Raw genomic sequence first — 21,513 nt, 5'->3', positions numbered from 1 at the left:
CTTGAAGTATTTGTGTCTCCAAAGTCCTTCCTTTCATGTAGTTTTGGCTGTTCCAGAGAGATGCAAAAGACTCATTGCACTTTCTTTGAAACGCTTCCCTTTATTATGCAGCAATTTTAAATGTGAATAAAATAGTGCTACGTGCAAGATCATTTGCTGCCTTAAATAGTGGATCAAAGCTGTTTTTTCCCTGTATTTGTAGCTATGGCAAATCATCATTAGCCTTTGAAGAGACTTTCCTGTGTATCTGTTGAAGGCATTGTTTGAGGCAACAAACTAATGAAAAGCATTTTTTCCTCCCCACACTGCAAGAGGTTTTTATGGAAAAATGGGAGGAACACAAATCTCTGCCTTGTACTGAGTGTATATTCTGGATGTCTTCAACCAGTGAGGAAGCCCGTATGGAGAACCATATTGTGAGCAGAAGGTATTGTCTTTGCCCGAGGAACAGTGCTTGTACTCCGTTCTCAAAGCGCCATGTTACAACCTTCCTAGCTGTGTAGATCTGTAAGCTTAACCGGGAAGACAGAGACTAACGTTCATTGAAATTCTTAAGAGCAGCTTCTGCCGTCTCTTTTTCTTGATCACACAGAATATATACCTGGCCCTTCAGTCAAATGACTCTTGACCTTACTTCAAAACTGACGAGACAAAGATTTCTTTAATACAGACGAAAAAAAATGACTTAATATGGCCCAAACTCTTTACCTCCCACAATCTCTGTGGCACCTGTGAGTTAATAATTTAGAGTAAGAAATGTTTCTGATATCACTGTAAGCGGCTAGATTCTTCATTTAAAGGAAAATTCTTTTATTACATGCCAACTTTCTTGCATACACTCTTTTTTTTATTTTTTTTTTTAAAGATTTATTTTTATTATTTTTTCATTGGAAAGGCGGATATACAGAGAGGAGAGACAGAGAGGAAGATCTTCCATCCGATGATTCACTCCCCAAGTGAGCGCAACGGGCCGATACTATGCTGATCCGAAGCCAGGAGCCTCTTCCGGGTCTCCCACGCGGGTGCAGGTTCCCAAAGCTTTGGGCCGTCCTCGACTGCTTTCCCAGGCCACAGGCAGGGAGCTGGAAGGGAAGCGGGGCTGCCGGGATTAGAACCGGCGCCCATATGGGATCCCGGGCGTGCAAGGCGAGGACCTTAACCACTTGCGCTACCGCGCCGGGCCCGCATACACTCTTAATAGGGTTAACATATTGAATAATTTTGTGTCATAGTTAGGGACATATTTTGAGATTAGAAGGGGGAACTATTAATAATTATGCCCAGAAAGCATAAACTGGATTGATGGGAGGCAAATTGTGTTCTGTGGTGTCTTAACTGTTAAGAAAGAGAATAACTCCAAGATCACATAATGTGTTTAGTTCTTTGTGCCAAGGATCCTCAAAAAGTTCATGGAAAAGGTAAGTATTGAAAAGCAATGCATGGATTTCACAATTTTTTTTTTTTTGCACTGAAATTAACTCGTGCTTTGATTCTGTTTCTCTGTGAAATTTTTGAATAGCTCTTACATTATCTCTGTTTCAAAGCCATTTTGATATTGGGACTTGGGTGCATTCAGCAGTGAATGTGAGGCTCTGTAAGATTGACTCAAGATGTCAACAAATAATAGCCTAGAAGGAATTTTAGGGCTCGGCCCAGGACAGTTTGTAGTAAGGACTGTGGATGCAATGGTGTGGTAGAAATGCATTAAAACACATTTTGGCCAGAAGTCAAATGTTAAAATCAGTCATTGAGCAAAGGCAGATATCATTAGGACAGGAAGAACAGTGAAGAGCCAAGATTGAAAACTAATCAAACGCTCTCAAAGTCAGTTTTCTGGTTTTGGTGAAGGAAGCCTAATCTGTGAGCATTGTCACCTGGCGGATTATTCTGGTGGTTCATGTGCTTGTACATTTGCAGTCCTAAACATGTACTTACTATGGCTTGGCTGCTGTTCCTTGTGATCCTCTCTCAGCGGATCTGAGGAGTCCTATATCTTCTACGGAAAATGTTTGTCTGATCCATAAACAATTATTTTGACAGGCTTTGCTCTTTATTCTCTATAAGTGAAAGCTGTGGGGAATTGATTTCTTAAATTTTGTTTTGGCAAGAACAAACTGTGTGTGGAGGTTCTTTATTTCTGATTCTTTCAAATCATGTTTAATGCAGCAGTTTTTCATGTGTCATCCATTTCAGGAGGTGGGGATACCAAAGAGAACAGAGAAGTTCCTTTCCTCAGGATGTATATGAGGGCACTTCAAAAAGGACATGGAAAGTGGAATTTAAAATTGGTCTCATTTTGGTGCAAATTTTGAAATCTATTCATGGAACTTTTTGAATACCATTTGTATGCATGGATCTCAACATTTTTCTCCCCAAATTAACTTATCTTTTGATTCTATTTTGTGTGCTTTTGGAAGTTTACTCATATATTCTGGAACTTGGGAAGACAGAATAAACAAGAGTGTAAATAGTTCTCACCTAGGACACATTTTTAAATCACTGAAAATTAGGTATTTTTAAAAGGGGATTTTAACGTAATTTTAAAAAATTATTTTTTGTTAAATTTTTATTTTGAAATTTTGAATTTTATGGTACAATTTCGTAGAGACTGGGCTTCCCCTTCTCAGAACTCCCACTCTCTGACAGATTTTCCCCATTTTGCTACCGTAGTGTAGTCCTTCATAAGGAGTCATGATTCCATCAGTCTGTTATTTAAGTGTGCCTCAACATTGCTGGTACAATGTCAGATAGTCCCCATTCCATTGTCTACACATTCCCAATAGTTTCATTGGGAGTCCATTTCTGATTTGGAAGCAGGGATGCATATTGCATTGTATCCCCACATCTGGATGTGTTAGGCTCTGTTACTCCATCACCATACATTCCCATAAATGAGAAGCCACAAAATAAGGTAAACAACTGGTATGAATGAAAACAACAATAACAACAAACTACTACTATCTCCTACAGCACCACAAAAAACATGCCACTGAGTAACCAATGCATGGGTGACAAAATATTTTGAATCTTATAGTAGTAATTTTTATAAAGATTTGAATTATTGTATGGTCTCAACTTGGTTATTTTGCTATGTGACATAATTTTTAAAATTATAAATATTTGATAGATGGTATTTATTTCCCAGAGTTATATTTTGGGCTTATAATCGCTTAATATCTTTTTAAACTGCTAGTTTTTAAAAAATTTTTTTAGGGGATGGAGTGGGGCATACATTCATTGAAAGTAGAGTGCAGTGAAATTTGTGGAAAGCTAAGAAAGGGAATGAATGCACAGGATCAGGTGCAGAGTGGATTCTTTCTGGATGCTGTGAACAGAATGTGACTATCTTCCAGGGGCTGGCTTGGTGAAGGTCAATCTCTGCTGGTTGAGGAATGCTTTCCTCAGCTTGGGTCTTTGCCTCGACCTTCCCAGTGGTGTCACTGGGATCAACCTTGAGGGTGATGGTCTCACCAGTCAGGGTGGTCACCAAGATCTGTATGCTACTTCTGGGAAGGACTACCAGGTGCAGGATAGAATCTTTGTGGATGTTTTTAAATGACAAATATTTAATTTTAAAATATTTATTTGAGAAAAACAGAGAGACAGAGGCAGACATTCCATAAATTGGTTCATTCCGCAAATGTCTGCAATAGCCAGCGCTGGACTGGGCTGAGGCTAGGATGCAGAAACTGCAGCCAGACCTGCCAGGTGCATGGATGAGGATGCTTGATTGATTCACGTGTCTGGGTCAACTTGCAGTCTCCTACTTTACATGGGCATTAAGGCGTGAACTAGCTGTGGGATAGTGCTGTGTATTTGAGTTCTTTTTTTTTTTAAGATTCTACATACTTAAACAAGTGAAATTTTATGATGTTTGTCTTTCTGTCTGGTTTCTTTGCTTTTTCAAAATTTTTATTTGAAAGGCAGGAGAGACAAAGAGAGTTCTGACCACTGGTTAACTCTTCCAATGTGCACAACAATGGAACCTGATCCTGGAACTCCCATCTCCCACATGGTGAAAGGGACCCATCCATGTGCTTGAGCTGTCACCTGTTCCCTCCTATGGTGTATCTTTTTGGAAACTGGAATTGGGAGCAGGTTGGACTTGAATATAAGCACTCTGACATTTTGCCCAAGCACTGTCTTAACTGCAACACCAAACTTCCACCTCAAAATCTCCTTTTTTAAGGCAGAAAGATATTATGCTTTCTCTCTCTCTCTGTGTCTCTGTGTCTCTCTGTCTCTGCCTCACATTTTCTTCAGTGATTTATCTGCTGATAGAAATTGACATGTTTTCAATGCCCTGGATGTTTTAACATTACAATGAGTCTCATTGCAGATTTCTTCATAAGATAATTTCATTCTCTTTGGGGTAGACCCAAACAGGGATTGCTGACTCATATAGCTGTTCTATTTTTATTTTCTTTAGGAAGCTCTGTACTGTCTCTCATACTGGTTGTACCAGTCCACACTGTACCGTTTTCCCCAGTGTTTATCATTCCTGTCTTCTTAGTGATATTCATTCTAAAAGATGGGAGCTAATTTCTTATAGTGGTTTAAATTTGCATTTTATGATCCTTGGTGATGTTGAACATCTTGTGTATTGGCTGTTTTTGTGCCTTCTTTGAAAAATATTTGTTTAGGCCCTCTAATATTTTTATTTTTATATATTTTTGAGACACAGAACAGAGAAGAAAAGCACTCCCATCCCCCATGTTGTTCCCCAAATGCCCACCATGGCTGGAACTGAGCTGGGCCAAATCAAGGAGTCAGGAACTGTACCCTGACCTCTAACGTGGGTGACAGTGACCTAACCATTGGAGCTATCAGCACTGCCTCCCAGCATCTGTGTTAGCAAGAACCTGGACCTGAAAGCTGGAGCTGGAACTCCAGCCAAGACACACTAATACTCCTAGGATAGAGGCTTCCTAACTGTGGCACCAAATACTTGTTTCTGTAAGGACTTGAAAAACTCAAGTATCACCTCGCCAGATGTGTAATATAGAACTGAAAGCTTAGTGACTGCCCTCTGGAAGTTTGGAGTCATGCTTCTGCTAACTTGTTTCATTTTAAAAGGCAATCTTTAAGCATTCCCAGTATTTCACATTGCTCAAAGTATAGTGTTGCTCTTCTTAAGATCTTTTTCAAATTTAGGATTTGTGGGCCTGGCGTGATAGCCTAGTGACTAAAGTCCTCACCTTGCACGTGCCAGGATACCACATGGGTACTGGTTCTAATCCCAGAAGCCCCGCTTCTCATCCATCTCCCTTCATGTGACCTGGGAAAGCAGTTGAGGACAGCCCAAAGCTTTGGGACCCGGTACCTGTATAGGATACCCAGAAGAGGCTCCTGGCTCCTGCTTCTGATCAGCTCAGCTCTGGCTGTTGCATTCATTGGGGATTGAATCATCAGACAAAAAAATCTTCCTCTCTCTCTCCTCCTCTCTGCATATCTGACTTTCTAATAAAGATAAATAAATCTTTAAAAGAAATAGGAACCTAAAACTCTTTCCAGGTCCCACTTGGATGGCAAGGGCCTAGGTACCATGGGACATTTCCACTGCTTTCCCAGGCACACCAACAGGGAACTGGATTGGAAGTGGAGCAGATGAACTCAAAATGGCACCCATATGAGGTACTGGCATCACAAGTGGCAGCCTTACCCACTGTGCCACTGTGCCAGTCCCCTCGTGGTATGACCAAGATATTTTCTGAGTGCTGAGATGGAGCTGAGCATGAATGGAGGTAGAGGAGCAAAGGCAGGGGCAATGCTGCTGATGAGCGTTATAACAAGAAGGCAGACCACTTCCTGCAGCTTTGGACAAAACCAGGACATCATGAGCCCTCTCCCTGGCCTCCTTCCCGTGTATACCATTGTGAAGGAGAAGCCAGCCCCAATCTGAGAGAACATAAGAAGAACGTACAGGGCAGTGGGAGAAGTGTGGCGGCCTGGGCTGAGGAGTCTGGCCCGTCACCAGGTCCCTAAAGCTGTCATTTGTCATTCATAGGGAGTATGGCAGTTAGGTTGCTTTCTTGGGACACCTGCATCCTAAATGGAAGTTTCTGGATTCCAGGCTCCCCGTTTTACCTTCCTGCAAATAACACTCCACAGTGGGTCCCTGCCACCTACTTGTGACACCTAAATTGAGTTCCATGCTCCTGCATTCAATCTGGCTTAACCCTAGATTATGTCTCTATTTTCTCTGCCTTTCTGGGGGAGAGAGAGAAATATAGAGACAGAGAAACAGAGACATAGAGAAAAAAGTGCAGTCTTTCTGACTAGGTTTAATCATGTCAGTGCTGAGGTCGGGCCTGTGTAATAGTACTAACAATAATACATAATATATATGAATTATTTAACATGTGCTCTCCCTATACATTCTCAGTGCATTGTCACACATACACAAATGACCTCAGAAGCCAGTTCTGCAGCTCACTAACTTTGTCTAGTTATGGATTTACTGAGTAGCAGAGTCAGGATTTGAAGTGAGGCCCTTTACTCTGCTGTCTTCTTACATCCCTAAAATTCTATTTTGTGGGTGGCTGAAACTTCCTAGACATGGGGCTGGCACTTTGGTGCCATGGGTTAAGTTCTCACTTGTGACCCCAGCATCTCATATGGCATCAGTTTGAGTCCTGGCTCCTCCAGTTCTAGTCCAGACCTTGGGCTATGTGTCTGGAAAAGCAGTAGAAGATGGACCAAGTGCTTGATTTCCTGCCACCCATGTGGGAGACCCACATGGAATTCCAGGCTTCTGACTTTGGCTGGCCCAGCCCTGGCCATTGTGACCATTTGGGGAATGAACCAGTGGATGGAAGCTATCTCTGCCACTTTCTATCTCTTTCTCTCTCTCCCTCTGCTATTCTGCATTTCAAATAAAATAAATAAGTCTTTAATAAAAGTGATGCATGAGCACATCATTCTGAGGTGATTTCCAGCAACATTTATTTCATTCATCTTCCTAGAGGTGGAAGGGGGGGAGTTGCTTTTACTCCTGAACGATTCATGAGTAACGGAATTGGGTTCCAACAGAGGGGTATGTGAAGATTGCCCTTAACGCAGGGACATGGCTTACACCTGAATTGGTGTGGAGTGTGCTGTGGCCTAGGAGATGTTGATGGTACTGAAACTTAGGGAGTAAGGACAGACTTTGATATGGCGCTGGACCGTGTCAGGCACATTGAGAAGCAAGGTGAAATTCGATCCATGGAGGCCCAGAGCAAGCAGGCTGCTTTCACAGTACCTGAAGCATCTCATGCCTTTCATTCTGTTTCTACTCCATCATTCTCAAACATTGTCCTGAGTTTTCAGGGGCTAGTAGGGTCGGGTGGGGTGGGGTGGGGTGGGGTGGGGTGGGGGAGGTTTACCTTCCTTTGGACCAGTGCACTCCTTTTGGCTGGTGTCCAGGCCTTTCTAATGGAATGTGACTACTGGGTTTGTTAAAGCAGGACAGCCTATGCATTTCCACTGTGTCTCAGGACAGCTGTCTCTGAAAATTAGCTCCTCTGTCCTCTGCAGATCCAGATGTTTGATTCTATCAGTTAATCCACAGCTATAATGATGCATTATGCCTTGACACCTTTGAGCCGCACCTGAGAGCTGATGTGTTCTTAAACTTCCAAAAAATCATGAACCATTCCAGCTGTGCATTTAGATGGCTGGGAGCATGAATTAATAACCATCTCATCACCCTGGAGACACTGTTGCTTCTGTGAGCTAGCATGGAGATGAGGCTGCACAACGCTGTGGGAGGGGTGAGTGGATGACTGCTACTCACTTAACTGCTGTTCCATTCTCTCCCTGTTTTCTTTCCTAGGAAACAAATGGAAGACTGCTGCGACCCTGCCCATCTCTTTGCTATGACCAAAAAGAATTCCCCCATGGGGAAGAGCATGTGGTATGATGGGGAATTTCTGTACTCTTTCACCATTGACAATTCAACATATTCCCTCTTCCCTCAGGTTAGTACAGCATTTGTTGCCTTTCAGTATAGATCTTTTAATATTTCTTGCTGTCATAGCAAGGAAATCATTGAGTTTGTCCAACCCATTCAGGTGTACCCGTTTTTATCATCTTTCTTCTCTTTTGGTTTTGAATGCTTTTCTTTCCATCTGGCATCTTTCGGCGACTAAATCACATAACGTGTGCATGCAAGTACACAGCCAGGATATTCCTGAGAAGCGGGGTGTTGAAGGGGACAGTCTTCTTACCCCTTCTGATTGGATTCAGATGAGACCGAAAGAAGCAAGTGGGGAATGGCAGGGACTTGTGGTGCTCTTGTGTTTTGAGGTTGGCTGTGGAATGCTGTTTAGGCTTTGTGAGATGGCAGTGTTTTTGTAGGACTGCTGCTGTGCTCAGGGAGTGGGGACCATATGGTGGGAAGTGCACATCTCAGGACTCTTGAATGTGAACCCTGTGGTCAGATGCTTCCTGTGAAGTAGAGGAGTGATGGAGAAGGACGGGAGGAATTCTGGCCGACCACTTTTGAAGTGGTCTGAATCAAGATCTGCTTACTTAATGTTTTTCTTCTTGGTTTCCTGGGCATGGAAATAAAATGTTTTACTAAAATGTAGGTAGGCAGAAAGTGAGGATGGGGAAACAAAGTCTTTGTGCCTGGGAAACCCTAATGGTGTGGGAGGGGTAAACTTTAAGCGAGATTGCTATGAAAAAGAACTTGAGAGATAACTTATGGCATACCCAGCTGCTCTAACCACTCCCAAAGATTTAAAGGAGAAATGCTCGGAAATTGAGGCATGACTTTTGCCATGTTCAACATTCTACTCTCTAAGAGACAGTCCACATTTATTAGCCCATCCTTAGATGTGTCAGTTTAATTTAATGATTTGGTTGTGGTTGTAGTATTTTTTTACTTAGAATATTTAAGTCTAATTCATTGTCAGCATCCTACTGTTTTTCTCTTCTTTGTTTGCACTCAGTATACTTTTTAGTACCAAAGAAAATGAGTAAACATTGTAAAATGCGGAATTGAATTTTGTTTCCATCTCTCACTGTTTAATTGCCTTGGCTATGTCACTTCACTTGTTGGAGACTCAGTCCACTCACCTGCATTTTGAGAGCAGAACCTGTCCTGTTGACCACACAGAACTATTGTGAAGTTAGATTTAGATAATGCATGCTTGAAAATGATAGCTCGCTTAGCGTTTATGTTATACTGCTTCATACATTGGAATCTTGAGGTTAAGGAATGAGAAATCTGATTGTATTATTCAGGTAGAAAGCTATTCTACCTGGGGAATTAAATGCTTTAAGAAGTCATTGGAAGGGGCTGATGCAATAGCATAGTATGGTAATCTTCTGTCTGAGATCCTGGGCATCCCATATAGGTGTTGGTTCCATTCCCAGCTGCTCCACTTCCAGTCCAGCTTCCTTCTGGTGGCCTAGGAATGCAGCAGAGGATGACTGAAAGTTTTGGGCCCATGTACTCACATAGAGACCTGGAAAAGCTCCAAGAAGCTCCTGGATCCCAACTTTAGCTGTTGTGGCCTTGTGGGGAGTGAATCACCAGACTGAAGATATCTCTCTGTGTCTCCCTCTCCCCCTCTGTCTAAAACTCTTTCAAATAAAATAAATAATTTTATCTAAAGAAGTCATTGAAAGAATGGTGATGTAGGAGTCAAAGGGAGGCTCCTGGAATTATTGCCATCAAGAGCTTATTGCCAGAACAGTGCCCCAACTGCAATTGTGAAAATACTTCCAGTCATGTGCAACAGGAGACAATACAAATTCTTATCTAAATTCCCTTCAGGTGCCACTATTGGGTAACGGTGAATTTTCATTCCAGACACTAGTTGTGAAGGCATCCAGGAGAGGCAGCTTATAAGCATCAAACTTCAAGATGCATCTGGGTAAGCCAATCTACAGGGCTCTGTGTGCATAAGTACTGATAGCCACTTACTTGGCAGTGATATGAGATAGAGAAACAGTTACTGAAGTTTATCTGTTAGTTGCAGCAGGAAGGTGGTGGGAAAATTCTCCTCCTAGCATTTACAAATGAGCTCTGTGCCTCTTTGTTCCAGTGGCAAAACTAAGCAACCATCCCAGATTAATGAAGGAAAAATCCTTTTTCTCCATAGGAATAAGAGTTTATTAAATTATTGTGTGTACACAGTCATTACAAAAGGCTGAATAAATTCAGTGATTAGGATTTTTAAAGTTATTTGTGATTTTTTTTTTTGCTGAGATTCTGAATGGACTAATATAGAAATTCTGGGGGAAAAAAATTTGTATCACCAAAAGGATGATGCATTTCCCTCTGCCCTCACACATGATTGTTTCTTATTCTTCCTTAGTTTTATTTGAAAGACAAGAGACAGGTAGACAGAGGGAGATTTCCTTTCTTCTGCTTCACTCCCCAGATGTTTCCAGGAGCTGGGACTGAGGCAAAGTCAGGACCCCAGAATTCAGTCCTGGTTACCCATGTATGTAGCAGGTACCCAAGTACTTGAGCTGTTTCCTGCTGTCTTTCAGGATACACATTAGCCAAAAGCAGGAATTAGAAGCAGAACCAGGACTTGGACCCAGGTCCTCTGACGTGGGATGTGGCGTTCCAACTGATGTCTTACCCCTTGTGTCCGATACCCACTTTCCCATTATTCCTTCTAGGTGCAATTTTTCTAGTTTGTCATCAGCAGTCTAAGTTGATAGGTAATTTATATGGTGCATTTGTGCTCACTGTGAGAACAAATAGTGTGTGTAGATGAGGTACAATTACAAGTTGGACAGGTTGGATGCCAAAGTTGTGAGCAAAGCATCTCTTTTCATAAGATTAAACAGATAATAACCAGGTTCTTTATTTTCCAACACAGATCACATACCCGTGCCATTTACTCATTCCTCCAAATGCTCAATATGTTAGCTGGCATGGTTTTGAATATTCCTTTGTCTGCTGCTTTTGTTCATTGTTGCCAAGACGTGATGTACAAGTGGAGTGTTTTGTGTGTTGACCTCTCTGACCTCTTTATAGTTTTATCAAATCTATGTAATTCTGTTGCATATAACAGTTATCTATATTACCACCTTTGTTCAATTTTCTAAAATTCCATGTCTGCTTGTTGCAGTGTTATTTTGTGAGCTTTTCAAGGAGCCAGAGAGCTTTCATTTGTGTGTCTAGTGTAGTGCCTCTCGCTTGATGGAGGTGTTTGTTTCCAGTTGCTTGTGCTTGTGAAAGCTTTCCCTGCCTGTGTCCCACTTGGACTAGACTATTGTAGTGCTCTTGCTTGAATGTAAAAGACAAAGCAGGACATTCTAATAATTTAAAAATTTCTATTTATTTGAGAGGCAGAAATGAACAGCCAGCAGTGAGAGCTTATATCCGCTGATTCACTCTCTAAATGCTTGTGATGCCTGGGGCTGGCCCTAAGCCCAAACCAGGAACCAGGAACTCAGTCCTGTCTCCCGCCAAGGGGTCAAGCAATTACAAATACCCCAGAAGGACATCTTGATATAGCTGTTTCCAAATGGCTCTATAAATGTGCTTTGGTGAAATGTTTGTCAGATATTATTTGGTGTGAAGGACTGGATTTTGATCACCACAAAGCATTCTTTGAATACACAGTGTTGGTGTGTGTGTCTATGTTTGCCTGTGTACCTGGAGAAGGCAGTATGGGGGTGTGATTGTTCATGCCCCAAGCATACCTTGCTCCCTGTGTGGAGGGTAGTTCTTTTCTCCTTAGCCAGGGATTATCCCTTTTAGGATGACAGCATCCAGCATTGCAGGAATTATTGAACCAAAAGTCTCTTTTGCCCAGAACACATTGCTCAGAAAGAGTATAAATTTCCTTAGAAATGAGCAAGGGAGTTGCAAGAATGTTAGAAACCACAGCTGTGCTGATATAATCTGAAAAATATTTTCTTTTGGTGTAATAGAGCTGTCGTTCACTGTTCTTCCAGCATTTGCTGGGAAGTCACACGATCTGAATCACAGCTGAGAGCCACCTTGCTGTCCCCGGCTGTTTGCCCAGGGCTGGAGGTGTGGAAGTGTAGTACTTGGCTCACACATCTTGCAAGGACACCCATCTTTAACTCTTTGAGTTGGGCCCTGTGTTCAAGGAGTTGGATCCACAGTGTCCTTGGCCTGGGGGATATTTAGCAGGACATGTTCAAGTGGTTTCTTAAAATGGTCTTACTAGAATTTTTTTTCCCTTTCAAATCTCCTGAACACCTCTGAGTCTCTCAGTGATTCTTTTAATCCATGTAAGGAAATTTTGGTCATATACTATAATTTATAACACTTGGCAGCTTGCTTTTTTACTTACCAATATTATTGTAACTATTTCCCCCAAAACATGTTTTTGACTGAAGGCAAATGAAAGAGGCTTGTGTTAGGTTGTGTTGTTAGGGTTCCAGTGGCTAGTTTGTCATAGGAACTGCATAAAGTGCTTAAGCAAGTATGTCCTTTTTTTTTTTTAAATATCTCTAGTGGCAGGGAATTAGGGAGTTTGTAATTCTGTGGCTGGAAAATGGCCACACAATGACTCAAACTCTCAGACCACTGTCTCTCTGCTCACCTATTCTTAACTAGTGTCCCAGCAACTCTCCATCATGGCCTAGGCTCCCAGCAGAAAGAAAGAAGGGGGGCAGTCCAGGCTGACTGCCTGTGCCAGTGGGCAGGAGTCACATGGGCCTGTCTCGCTGCAGGAGAAGCTGGGAAGTCTTTCCACACTAGCCAAATGTGCTGCGTTTATTGAATTGTCTCACCTTCTTCACCAGTTTCCTTGCTGTGCCTCTGCAGTTACTGCTTGTTATTATTATCATCACTGGTTCATGGATGAAGCAAAAACTAAAAGTGGTTAAATAATTGATCCAAAGTTTCAGAGTTGGTTGGCAGAGAAGCTGAAATGAGGAACCCAGGCTGTCTGGTTATGAAGATGTTAGTATTGGCAATCTTGTTTATTTCATTAAAAGACGTGGGGCTCTGGTAGATTGGTCAGTCATTATTATACAATCTTAAAACCATTGAAGATTTATAAAAGATTTATAAAATACCCCCTCAGAATAAATAGGGAGATTTGTTTAGTAAGCATTTTTGAGATAGAATTAGAATATATTATATGCAGGCAATATTAGGATTCTCTGTAATACCATGGTTTCCCTTTGATTTTGAGCTATGCTTAAAGAAGAAATAAAATAAGATATATTATTTGACTTTTTTATAAAGGTAAAGTCCAGATTCTCAGAAGGGAGCAAAATTGCTCTTTTTGCATTTCTTCTTAATTAATGGAATCCAGAACATGGTTCCACTGACACTGAATTATTTAGATTAGCTTCTCTGCCATTCTTGGCCAGATAGCAGCAGTGAGGAACTCTGAAGGGAGTGGAGTCTGGAGACCTGCTTTCTGGACTTGGACTTTTGTAATGGCATTGATGATCCTAGACAAGTGGTCTGACTACTCTCAGCCTGAATCTTATGATGTGATGATGAATATGAATATGGTTTCATATTTCAACATTATTGTGAGAAAGTTGTTAAAGTGGATTATGGGTGTAGAAGTGCTTGGTAATGAAAGCACTATATGAATGTATGATAATGTTATTATTGCTATTTTTCCTATTAAGCATTTATTAACCTAGAACATTTTTGTTGGCATTTTTGAGAAAATGTAAGAAATCAACACCCTTTTAAAAAGGGGTGAGATCAGCAATCAGCCTTTCAGGAAACAGAGAAGAAATAAACCCTAGGATCTAGAGAAATACTAATTAGTCATGGAGAATGCTACACAGTCTGGCTAATTGTGCACAGGTGTCTCTGTATTTAAACAATGACTCTAATTAAATTAAAATTCTGATAAATTAAAACTTTGATAAATTAAAACTACAGTGGAAAGTACATTGTTAATTTCCATTAACTATTGAGATTTTTGATCTGAATAATGGTTTGATATCCACTCTTCTTCAAATTGCTCCATGTCTGAGGAGTTGAGAAGAGTGGATCAGCACATGGCCTCCAGACACCTGCTGTCTTCAGGCGAAAGGAACACCCACAGCTAGACACAAGGAAGTGCAGTGGAGGTTCCAACCATGCAGCTCCACATCTACCAAGAGATGGCCCATTTTTAAAATTCAGAAATAATGAAAAGTTAAGACCATTCTTTTTTTTGGTAATTTTTAATTTTGATATGTAGTTGATCAGGGTACAAAGGGTCAAGGGCTACAGGAAAGTGGATAAGACTATTGTTTCCACATTATTATTATTATTTTCTGTATCTGGAGTTAGGGGGAAGATAAAGGGAGAAGCCCTACCCAGCGTCCCACCCATCTCAGGTCCCCGATGTGGGGCATGCTCTGAGGGTCCTGCTCAAGTGGTTTTGATAATTCAACAGTTCTGAATTACTGCCTATCTCACCATTCCAAGCACAATGAAATCTCTCCAGAATCCCCTGGTTGACATAGTCTACCTGAGAGTCTCCGTTTGCCCAGATTTCATTGCCAACACATGGCTGGGGTAGTTGATCAATTTGTTCTGTCCTCTGTCCTTTGTTGTGGTATCAGGTGTCCTCTGCAGATTCCGATGGACTGTCATATCCTCCATGTGCTCCTGGGTATACTGTCCACTGCTCCATCTGAGCCACTAAGGAGGCTCATTTTTGAAACTTTCACTCCATGGTCAAATCATGGAACCTGCACTTCTCTTCATGGTTAGGGTTCTGAGTATGGCAGTTTTATTGGGGAGATCCCCAAAGAAACTTCATCTGAAGTGATCCCAGACCTGATTCTTGTGTGTGTGTGCCAATACAGGGTCCGGCACAGTCCGTCGCCCCAATCAGCTTATGCATATGCTGGTGGTTGCAGTTGCTGGGTCAGTTATGTTTCCAGCCCTGTCTTCCACATGAACCAATTGGTGTTGCAGTCCAGCTTGATTCTGCCCACCACACACTGGGCTCTCACACAAACCAGTAGGAGCTACAGCCTAGTTGGAGCGACCTGCAATAACCCCCACCAGTCCCTCTCCCTGCCCTGGTTCTTGTGCTTGCTAGTATGTACAGCATACTAGTTCAGTCTGTCCCACATCCCATTCAGCTTTCCTACATGTCAGTGGGCATTGAAGCCTAGTTTAACCCAACAAGGCCCACTCTCCATCCCACATACATGCTGGTGGCTGCCTTTCTGTTGAGCCACGTCTACAGAATTATCCCCCAGTGCCAGCATCTGCTAGCTGTCGCTGAGGCAAAGCCCAACCAATCCTTACCCATTCTTATTTATGCTTGTACCAGTAGACAGTCAACCAAGCCTGGCTTTTCCCTGATCTAACTCACATGAGGCCCACAGGTTTTGTAGCCCTGCCCCGTCTGGTCTGCCCCCTTCCCAACTCACACTCTCCAGTGGGAGCAGTTTTCCAGCAGGCGGGCCCTCCACATTCCCTCTACCAGCTTTACCCTTTCCCTCCCTGGTTCTTATGTGTGCTGGTTGGGCACTGTGGCTCAGTCTGTCATGGCCCGCCTCACCTCAGCATTTGCCATTGGGTGCTGTAGCTTGGCCCTCCCAACCCACCCCAAATTCTAGCTGATGCTGGTGAGGGTTATAGTCTAGACTAAACCGGCAGGCACCCAGTCCTAGCCGTAATGTGCACTGTTGCGTGTAGCGACCGAACCTGGCCTAACCCACACATCTCAGATTAGCCAGTGGGTGATGTGAACTGGTTCAGTCTGGTCCACCCCCAACCTATGCCAAATGTATGCTAGTGGGTACCTTTCCCTGGCCTAGTCTGGGCTGCTGCCCTATCTTGGTTCTTGTGCTCCCCTGCAGGGGCTGTGTCCTGCCAGAGGAGTTGGCCCAGGCTCCTCCATCAGAACCTCTCCCAGTGCCAGATCTTGCACATACTGGTGAGTCCATGAGTCAGCCCTGCTTAGTCCACCTTCTGTTCTGGCAGTAACAGTGGCCTTTCCTGACTAGCCTTCAACCCATTCTAATTCTTTCAATGCTCAGGGCCTTTTTTTTTTTTTTTTTTTTTTGTAAAAACTCTGAAGTGGTGGATGATTGATAGCGAAATGAAGAACAAATGTAAGGAATGGTCTAACATGTCATCTTATACTCCTGTCTGAAGTACTTGGCTGTGAAAAGTTAATTGCAAATTTGGTCATGGCTCAGGCTTCCAGCTTTGTGGGAACAAATGGAAAGAAGCATAACAGTGCCACGCAAGGGAGAGTGACAACGATTCTAGGAGGTGCTGGAGTTCTATATGTCAGGAGTGTTTTTTACTTAGGCTGAGTGACACGACAGGGTGTTTCCTTGTGGTAAAAATTGGCAAGTATTTCCTTGTTTCCCCTTTGATTAGCTTTTTCATCTTACTACTTCCTATTGATAAACATGTCCTGTTGTAGAACAGAATTTTGTTTCCTATTTTAATTTAGTTTTGAGCATTTGTTTGGGGTATCAGCATACTTCTGTTTCATTTTTTGCTAATAATAGACTCATTTGTACTTCTTAGTTTTAATAGAGTGTCTTCAGTGCATATATATCTGATTAACTTACGTGGAGTTATTAACAATGAATTTTGTCTGGCTTAGTTAATCTGTTCAAGAAATATCGCAGTATAAATGAAGACAGAGAATGGTTTCTAAGTGTTTTTATATGTCCAAGTCAACTCATTGACTGCCCTCTTCTAACCATCCTGTAATTCTTCAATCACTTGTGAGACAGCGTAGTATACTTAGCCATCACTCAGGCTGACCTTGAGGGCTGCCATCTGCAGGGTTCTGAACTTCCAGGTAGATTGGAGAGACAGCTTGTAGATTTGGGAGATAGATCCTAAAGCTGGGCTTTCCCAGCAGAATTGAGGGAGGTGTGGGAACAAGAATAGGCTGTGAATATAGGTGTAGAATTAAAAGGAAGTCCAAAATGATATGTTTATAGTCTTACCACAGGAAATTGTAGGTAATAACCAGAAGAGAGAACAAAAGTAAAGTGATGTGCCCATGGAGAGTGGAATTCAGAGATGAAGAGCAGAGGTGAATGGAGCTGTACTCAGAGATCCAGATGGGAACAGCAATTGGCTTCACATTTCTAGGCTCTGAGTTGACAGTTTTGGCCACTGGCAGCTTCAGAGGTACTGGCCAGAAGATGGCAGGACTTCTGCCTTTGAGTGGTTGTTTATCAAGGCAAGGTTTTGGTGAAGAAGGACATGGGGTCATCTGTATTGGAGGCCGCTTTTAAAAGCACAGCTGAGTAGCACAGTTGGCAAAGCTCAGGGTGATCTGAGGGTAGGAAATCTGAGGGGTGCTTGGGGCAGGAATCCTGTGTTTTGTATGAAAGGCATAGCCAGATGACTGGGGTTGTGCCTTTGTGTGCGTACCACAGTGCAAGTACATTGAGTCCTCTGGAAGTTTCCAGAAAATGTATGTTATGAAAAAGGTATGCATGATTTCTAAATGTGTTTGCCTATCTTTTCATTCCATTTTCCATGGCCTTTTATAAGGACCCTTATGCAGCTTGGTGAGTTCCATGACTTTGAGTGATTGTTCCTCAGTTGTTCTCCGGAAGACCAAAATTGACTCTTCTCTTCCAGAGCCTGAGTCTGCAGTGACCCCAGTTGTGGTTTGGCGTGTGTAAGGAGGTGGAGAATTACGCCAAGTACAGTAATAACACTTCTCCTTATCCTCTGTCTACTTGGTGAAGGCTGCCAGCACAGAAGGAGGAAAAACTAAGTAAATGGGAGAATTTGGATAAATTATTTATTCAGAAATTAGATTAGAAGCTTGGCAGAATAGGTAAGTGGGTTAGTATGGTGGGGACATTTAGGACAGATATGCTGTGGGTCAAGCTCTGCTTGCTGTCAAGAAATAGAAGTGCTTTTTCTTTTATTTCACTTTTTTTTTTTTAAGAATTGATTTGAAAGCTGGTGGGGGTGGGCAGAGGGAAAGTGAAGGCAAAACAGAGAGATCCATCTTCAGTCTGCTGACTCATTCCCCAGATGTCCTCAGCAGCCAGGGCTGGGCCAGGCTGAAGCCAGGAACCAGGTGCTCCATCTGGGTCTCTCACAGAGGGTGACAGAAACCCAAATTCTTGGGCCATTATTTGCTGCCTCTTGGGTGCATTAGCCAGGAGGTGGATAGGAAGTCTGAAGTAGCTAGATATCAGCTCAGCACTCTGATCTGGGATATAGACACTGCATGGGGTGACAATGTGCTGCAGCACAAGGCCAACCCCATGTAAGTGCTTTATGAATATAAGGCATTTGTACTCAGAAAACTACTGTGTGTGGAACTTTTTTTTCTGTTTTTCCCCCTGTGTACCCAGACTTAGATTTTTTTCTCAGACTTAACAGTTAGAAAATAAAAATAGGTGCCACGAGAAAGGTAATTGCAAATTAATTTGGTAATTTCTTCACCTGGAGTGATTTGCTATTAATAAAATACTGGGTAACAGCCCTTTACAAAACATGTATTGTCGGACTATTTTAATTATAATTTTCTATTTCTTGGGTTCAGAAACCTCTCATTTTATGCATGCATTGAATTCAATCTACAACTCAATGACAAGGTATTACTAACTCTGAAGCCATAGTTTACAAACTTTCTGATGATATTTTTCTTGTAGCCTGACATAAACCTTGACTGTTGCACTCATGGCGAGTGAAAACTGAAATAACTGTAGTTTATAGTCATATCTAGATATCTGATATAGAGACTGTGGGGAGATCTTTTTAAACGTAGAAGTCAGTAACATTTGTGGACTCCTGGAAAAATAACAACACTTCTGTGTGAGTCACAGTTTAGCATAAACTGAGAATCTGCAAAATAAAATCAGAGCTGAGATAGATTTACAATAAGGACTCGAAGCCACAGAAATACATTGTCACATTTGTTGGGCTTGTCACATAAATTATAGTGCTTTGCTATCAGCATCTTTGGTACACAATTAATGCCCAATCACTCATTCATGAGGTATGCATTGAGAGCTGCTGCTGTGTGCTAGGGAGCATGCTAGTTGCTGAGGAAATAATGGTAAGGAAAAGTAGATCAAATCTGTGCTTCCCATTGATGCTGTCCTGGGGTCCACAGGTTTCTTATTCTTCCTGAATTCAGATTTAAGCTCTGCACCTGCTCTCTAAGTTATCTTCTCTGTCCTGGATAATGACAGTATCTTTGTTAGAGATACCGGAGTTGAACAACTGGGTCTAAATGTTTGAATGTAACTCTCCAAATTTAATTTTACTACCTCAATATCTCTTGAGTTCACCCTCTCTTTTCTTACCTCTCTGTGGAATTTCAAGGTTTATCACCTGTTAAGGGAACTCATTCAAGAGTTTCTAAACAAGTTTCACCATGAGGAGCTTCCTTCCACACTGTTGCGATTTTATTTTAACAGAAGGCAGACCTGTCTGTGTGATCTCTGTTAGTCACTGCTTGCCACCTGTCATGCCATCGAGCAAGTGGCCAAACATCATACTCTTGAGCCAGCGGGGCAGTGCTCACAGAGAAGACTCATAGAGAAGGCAAGCAGCAGCTTGCAGATGCTTTGTGGCTTTTTCACTATTCAAAGTGATAAAATTCTAGGTCATCCTAAACTTCAGGAAAGGGACCCTGAGACTGAGCTAGGCATCTTAATTATCTAGTGAGGTATGCAGTTCTCCACTGTTCTGAGTCAGACACTGTGATGGAACCTGTATTAGGATATGGCAGTGGCTTTGACCTTTTATTAACTGAGCATTTGTGAGTGGTGAACATCTGTAGCTATGATTGGCAGTGAGGGTCCAAACCTTGCAATTGTAGGAGAATGACAGCTTCCTGGAAGGAAGATTGAACACGTGAGCTCATGGTTGGCAAAATGCAATGTGGGAATGTTGGGCTCCAAATCCTTCTGCTGACCAGGATTGAGGGCCATAAGCACTGTGCTATAGTTCCCTCCATATGCCTTCATTGGGGATCACATTTTTTTCCTGTCTGTAGGGGACCTGTTTTAGACCAGTTAGTTCTGGATTATTCCCATAGGATAAAACTTCCTAGAGCGGCTCAGGAAGCCTTCATGAAGTGAGCTTTCTGAAAACATTGGTCTCTTACTCTCTTGCCCCTGCCCCTCATGACTCTATACTGTTATTTTTATAAGTTCATTGATTAACTTCATTTTATTTGAAAGACAGAGAGACAGAAGAGATGAAGATCTTCCGTCTGCTGGTTCACCCCACAGAAGCCTGAAGCAGCCCGGGCTGGACCAGGCTGAGGCCAGGAGTCCAGAATTTTATCTGGGCCTCCCAGGATAACCACATGAATCTACTCATGGAGCAGAGCCCCCAAGACCTAGTCCCAGTGCAGAAGCCCTCCACCACTTCCCACTGTTACAGTGGTCCTTTAATTCCAGCAAGAGCTGGGAGGGCACTTTCAAACCACAGTAGAGCTGAGAGGCTTTTGATGCTTATTTCTCACTCGTGCCTGTAGCTTCGTGCTCTGAGTGGCAGTGGTCTGGAGTTGGTCTACTGCTGGGGTTCTTAGATCTGATCTGGCTTCCTCTCCAGGCTGTTTCCAAACTGCAGCCTGAGCTAACATTTTGATATGCAAACCAGACCATGTCCTACCTGGGCTAAAACCCTTGATTATCTTCCTATTGATTTTAGAATGAAGAGTGACTGCTTAAGGCCTACAAATTTCTAAGGAATGGTTTCTCCATTTTTAGAAATTTATGTTATTAATTTGAAAGGCAAAATGAGAGAGGAAGAGACAGATGTTCCATTCATTGGTTCACTCCCAAATAGCCGTGATGGCCAAGGCTGCACCAAGCCAAAGCTGGGAACCTAGATCTTCATCTGGGTCTCCCACATGGGTGATTAGGTGCGAGCTCTTGAGCCGTCTTTTGCTGCTTTTCCTAAGTACTTTCTTAGTGAACTCCAGGTATGTTAATAGGAGCTGAGTTGGAAGCCAAGCAGCAGGGACTTGAACCAGTGTTCATATGGGATGCTGGAATGGTAGGTGGCTTGATGTGCTTAGCCGCAGCACTGACCCAAGGCCTGGTTTCTTCCTGTGGTTCCAGCATCAGTTTCCTTCTCACTCTGTCTTGCTGGCCTTTCAGCTGCTCATCAACACTGTGCTCACTCTTTCTGCAGAGCATGTCCACATGCTGTCCCTTTCCTGGAAGACTGCTATTTCTTCTTTACCTAGTTAGGTTTATCCTTAGGTCCTGTTTAAGTGACATTCACTTGGGGCCTTTCCCTATGATACTATTACTTCTCTTTTGCAATATTTTATTGTCTGTGATTGTGTGTGTGTGACCCTATTCATATAGTATTATGTTTTGATTGTATACATTATTGTTTCATGGTTCTCTCTTCTCCTAGCTGGGATACTCTTAGGGAAAGTACCTCATGTGGGGTATAGGAAACTATAGTGTCTTAGTGTAGGTACTAAGATATATTTAGTGAAATGAATGAGTTTTGCTGCTTGATTTTTCTGCATGCAGTTGCCGAGTGTGTCTGGGTAGTCCCACAGCCTATGTTTTGGTATAAACAGAGAGTGCATAGGAAGAAATTAAGAGCCATCAGCTTGGGAAACATCCCAATGACAATGT

General features: G+C 42.4%; 1 protein-coding gene across 2 annotated transcripts in view; it reads left to right on the top strand.

Annotated features, from left to right (window-relative positions):
- ST8SIA1 (ST8 alpha-N-acetyl-neuraminide alpha-2,8-sialyltransferase 1) overlaps positions 1 to 21,513 on the top strand; it is a 118,616-nt gene that overhangs the window by 30,336 nt on the left and 66,767 nt on the right. Inside the window, exons 1-2 of one of the 2 annotated variants that reach the window (XM_040967684.1) lie at positions 335 to 427; positions 7,817 to 7,961. In XM_040967684.1, coding sequence (XP_040823618.1) covers positions 375 to 427; positions 7,817 to 7,961 — 198 coding nt within the window. In that variant the 5' untranslated portion in view covers positions 335 to 374. Of the gene's footprint in view, positions 1 to 334; positions 428 to 7,816; positions 7,962 to 21,513 lie in introns of those variants that run through there. The other variant, XM_040967679.1, reaches the window with a different exon arrangement.

This window comes from Ochotona curzoniae, unplaced genomic scaffold (assembly GCF_017591425.1).
Source record: "Ochotona curzoniae isolate NIBS_2020 unplaced genomic scaffold, NIBS_Ocur_1.0 contig_1482, whole genome shotgun sequence".
Classification (NCBI taxonomy): domain Eukaryota; kingdom Metazoa; phylum Chordata; class Mammalia; order Lagomorpha; family Ochotonidae; genus Ochotona; species Ochotona curzoniae.
Note: the sequence above shows the minus strand (reverse complement) of the source record. Positions and strands in the feature narration are given on the sequence as shown.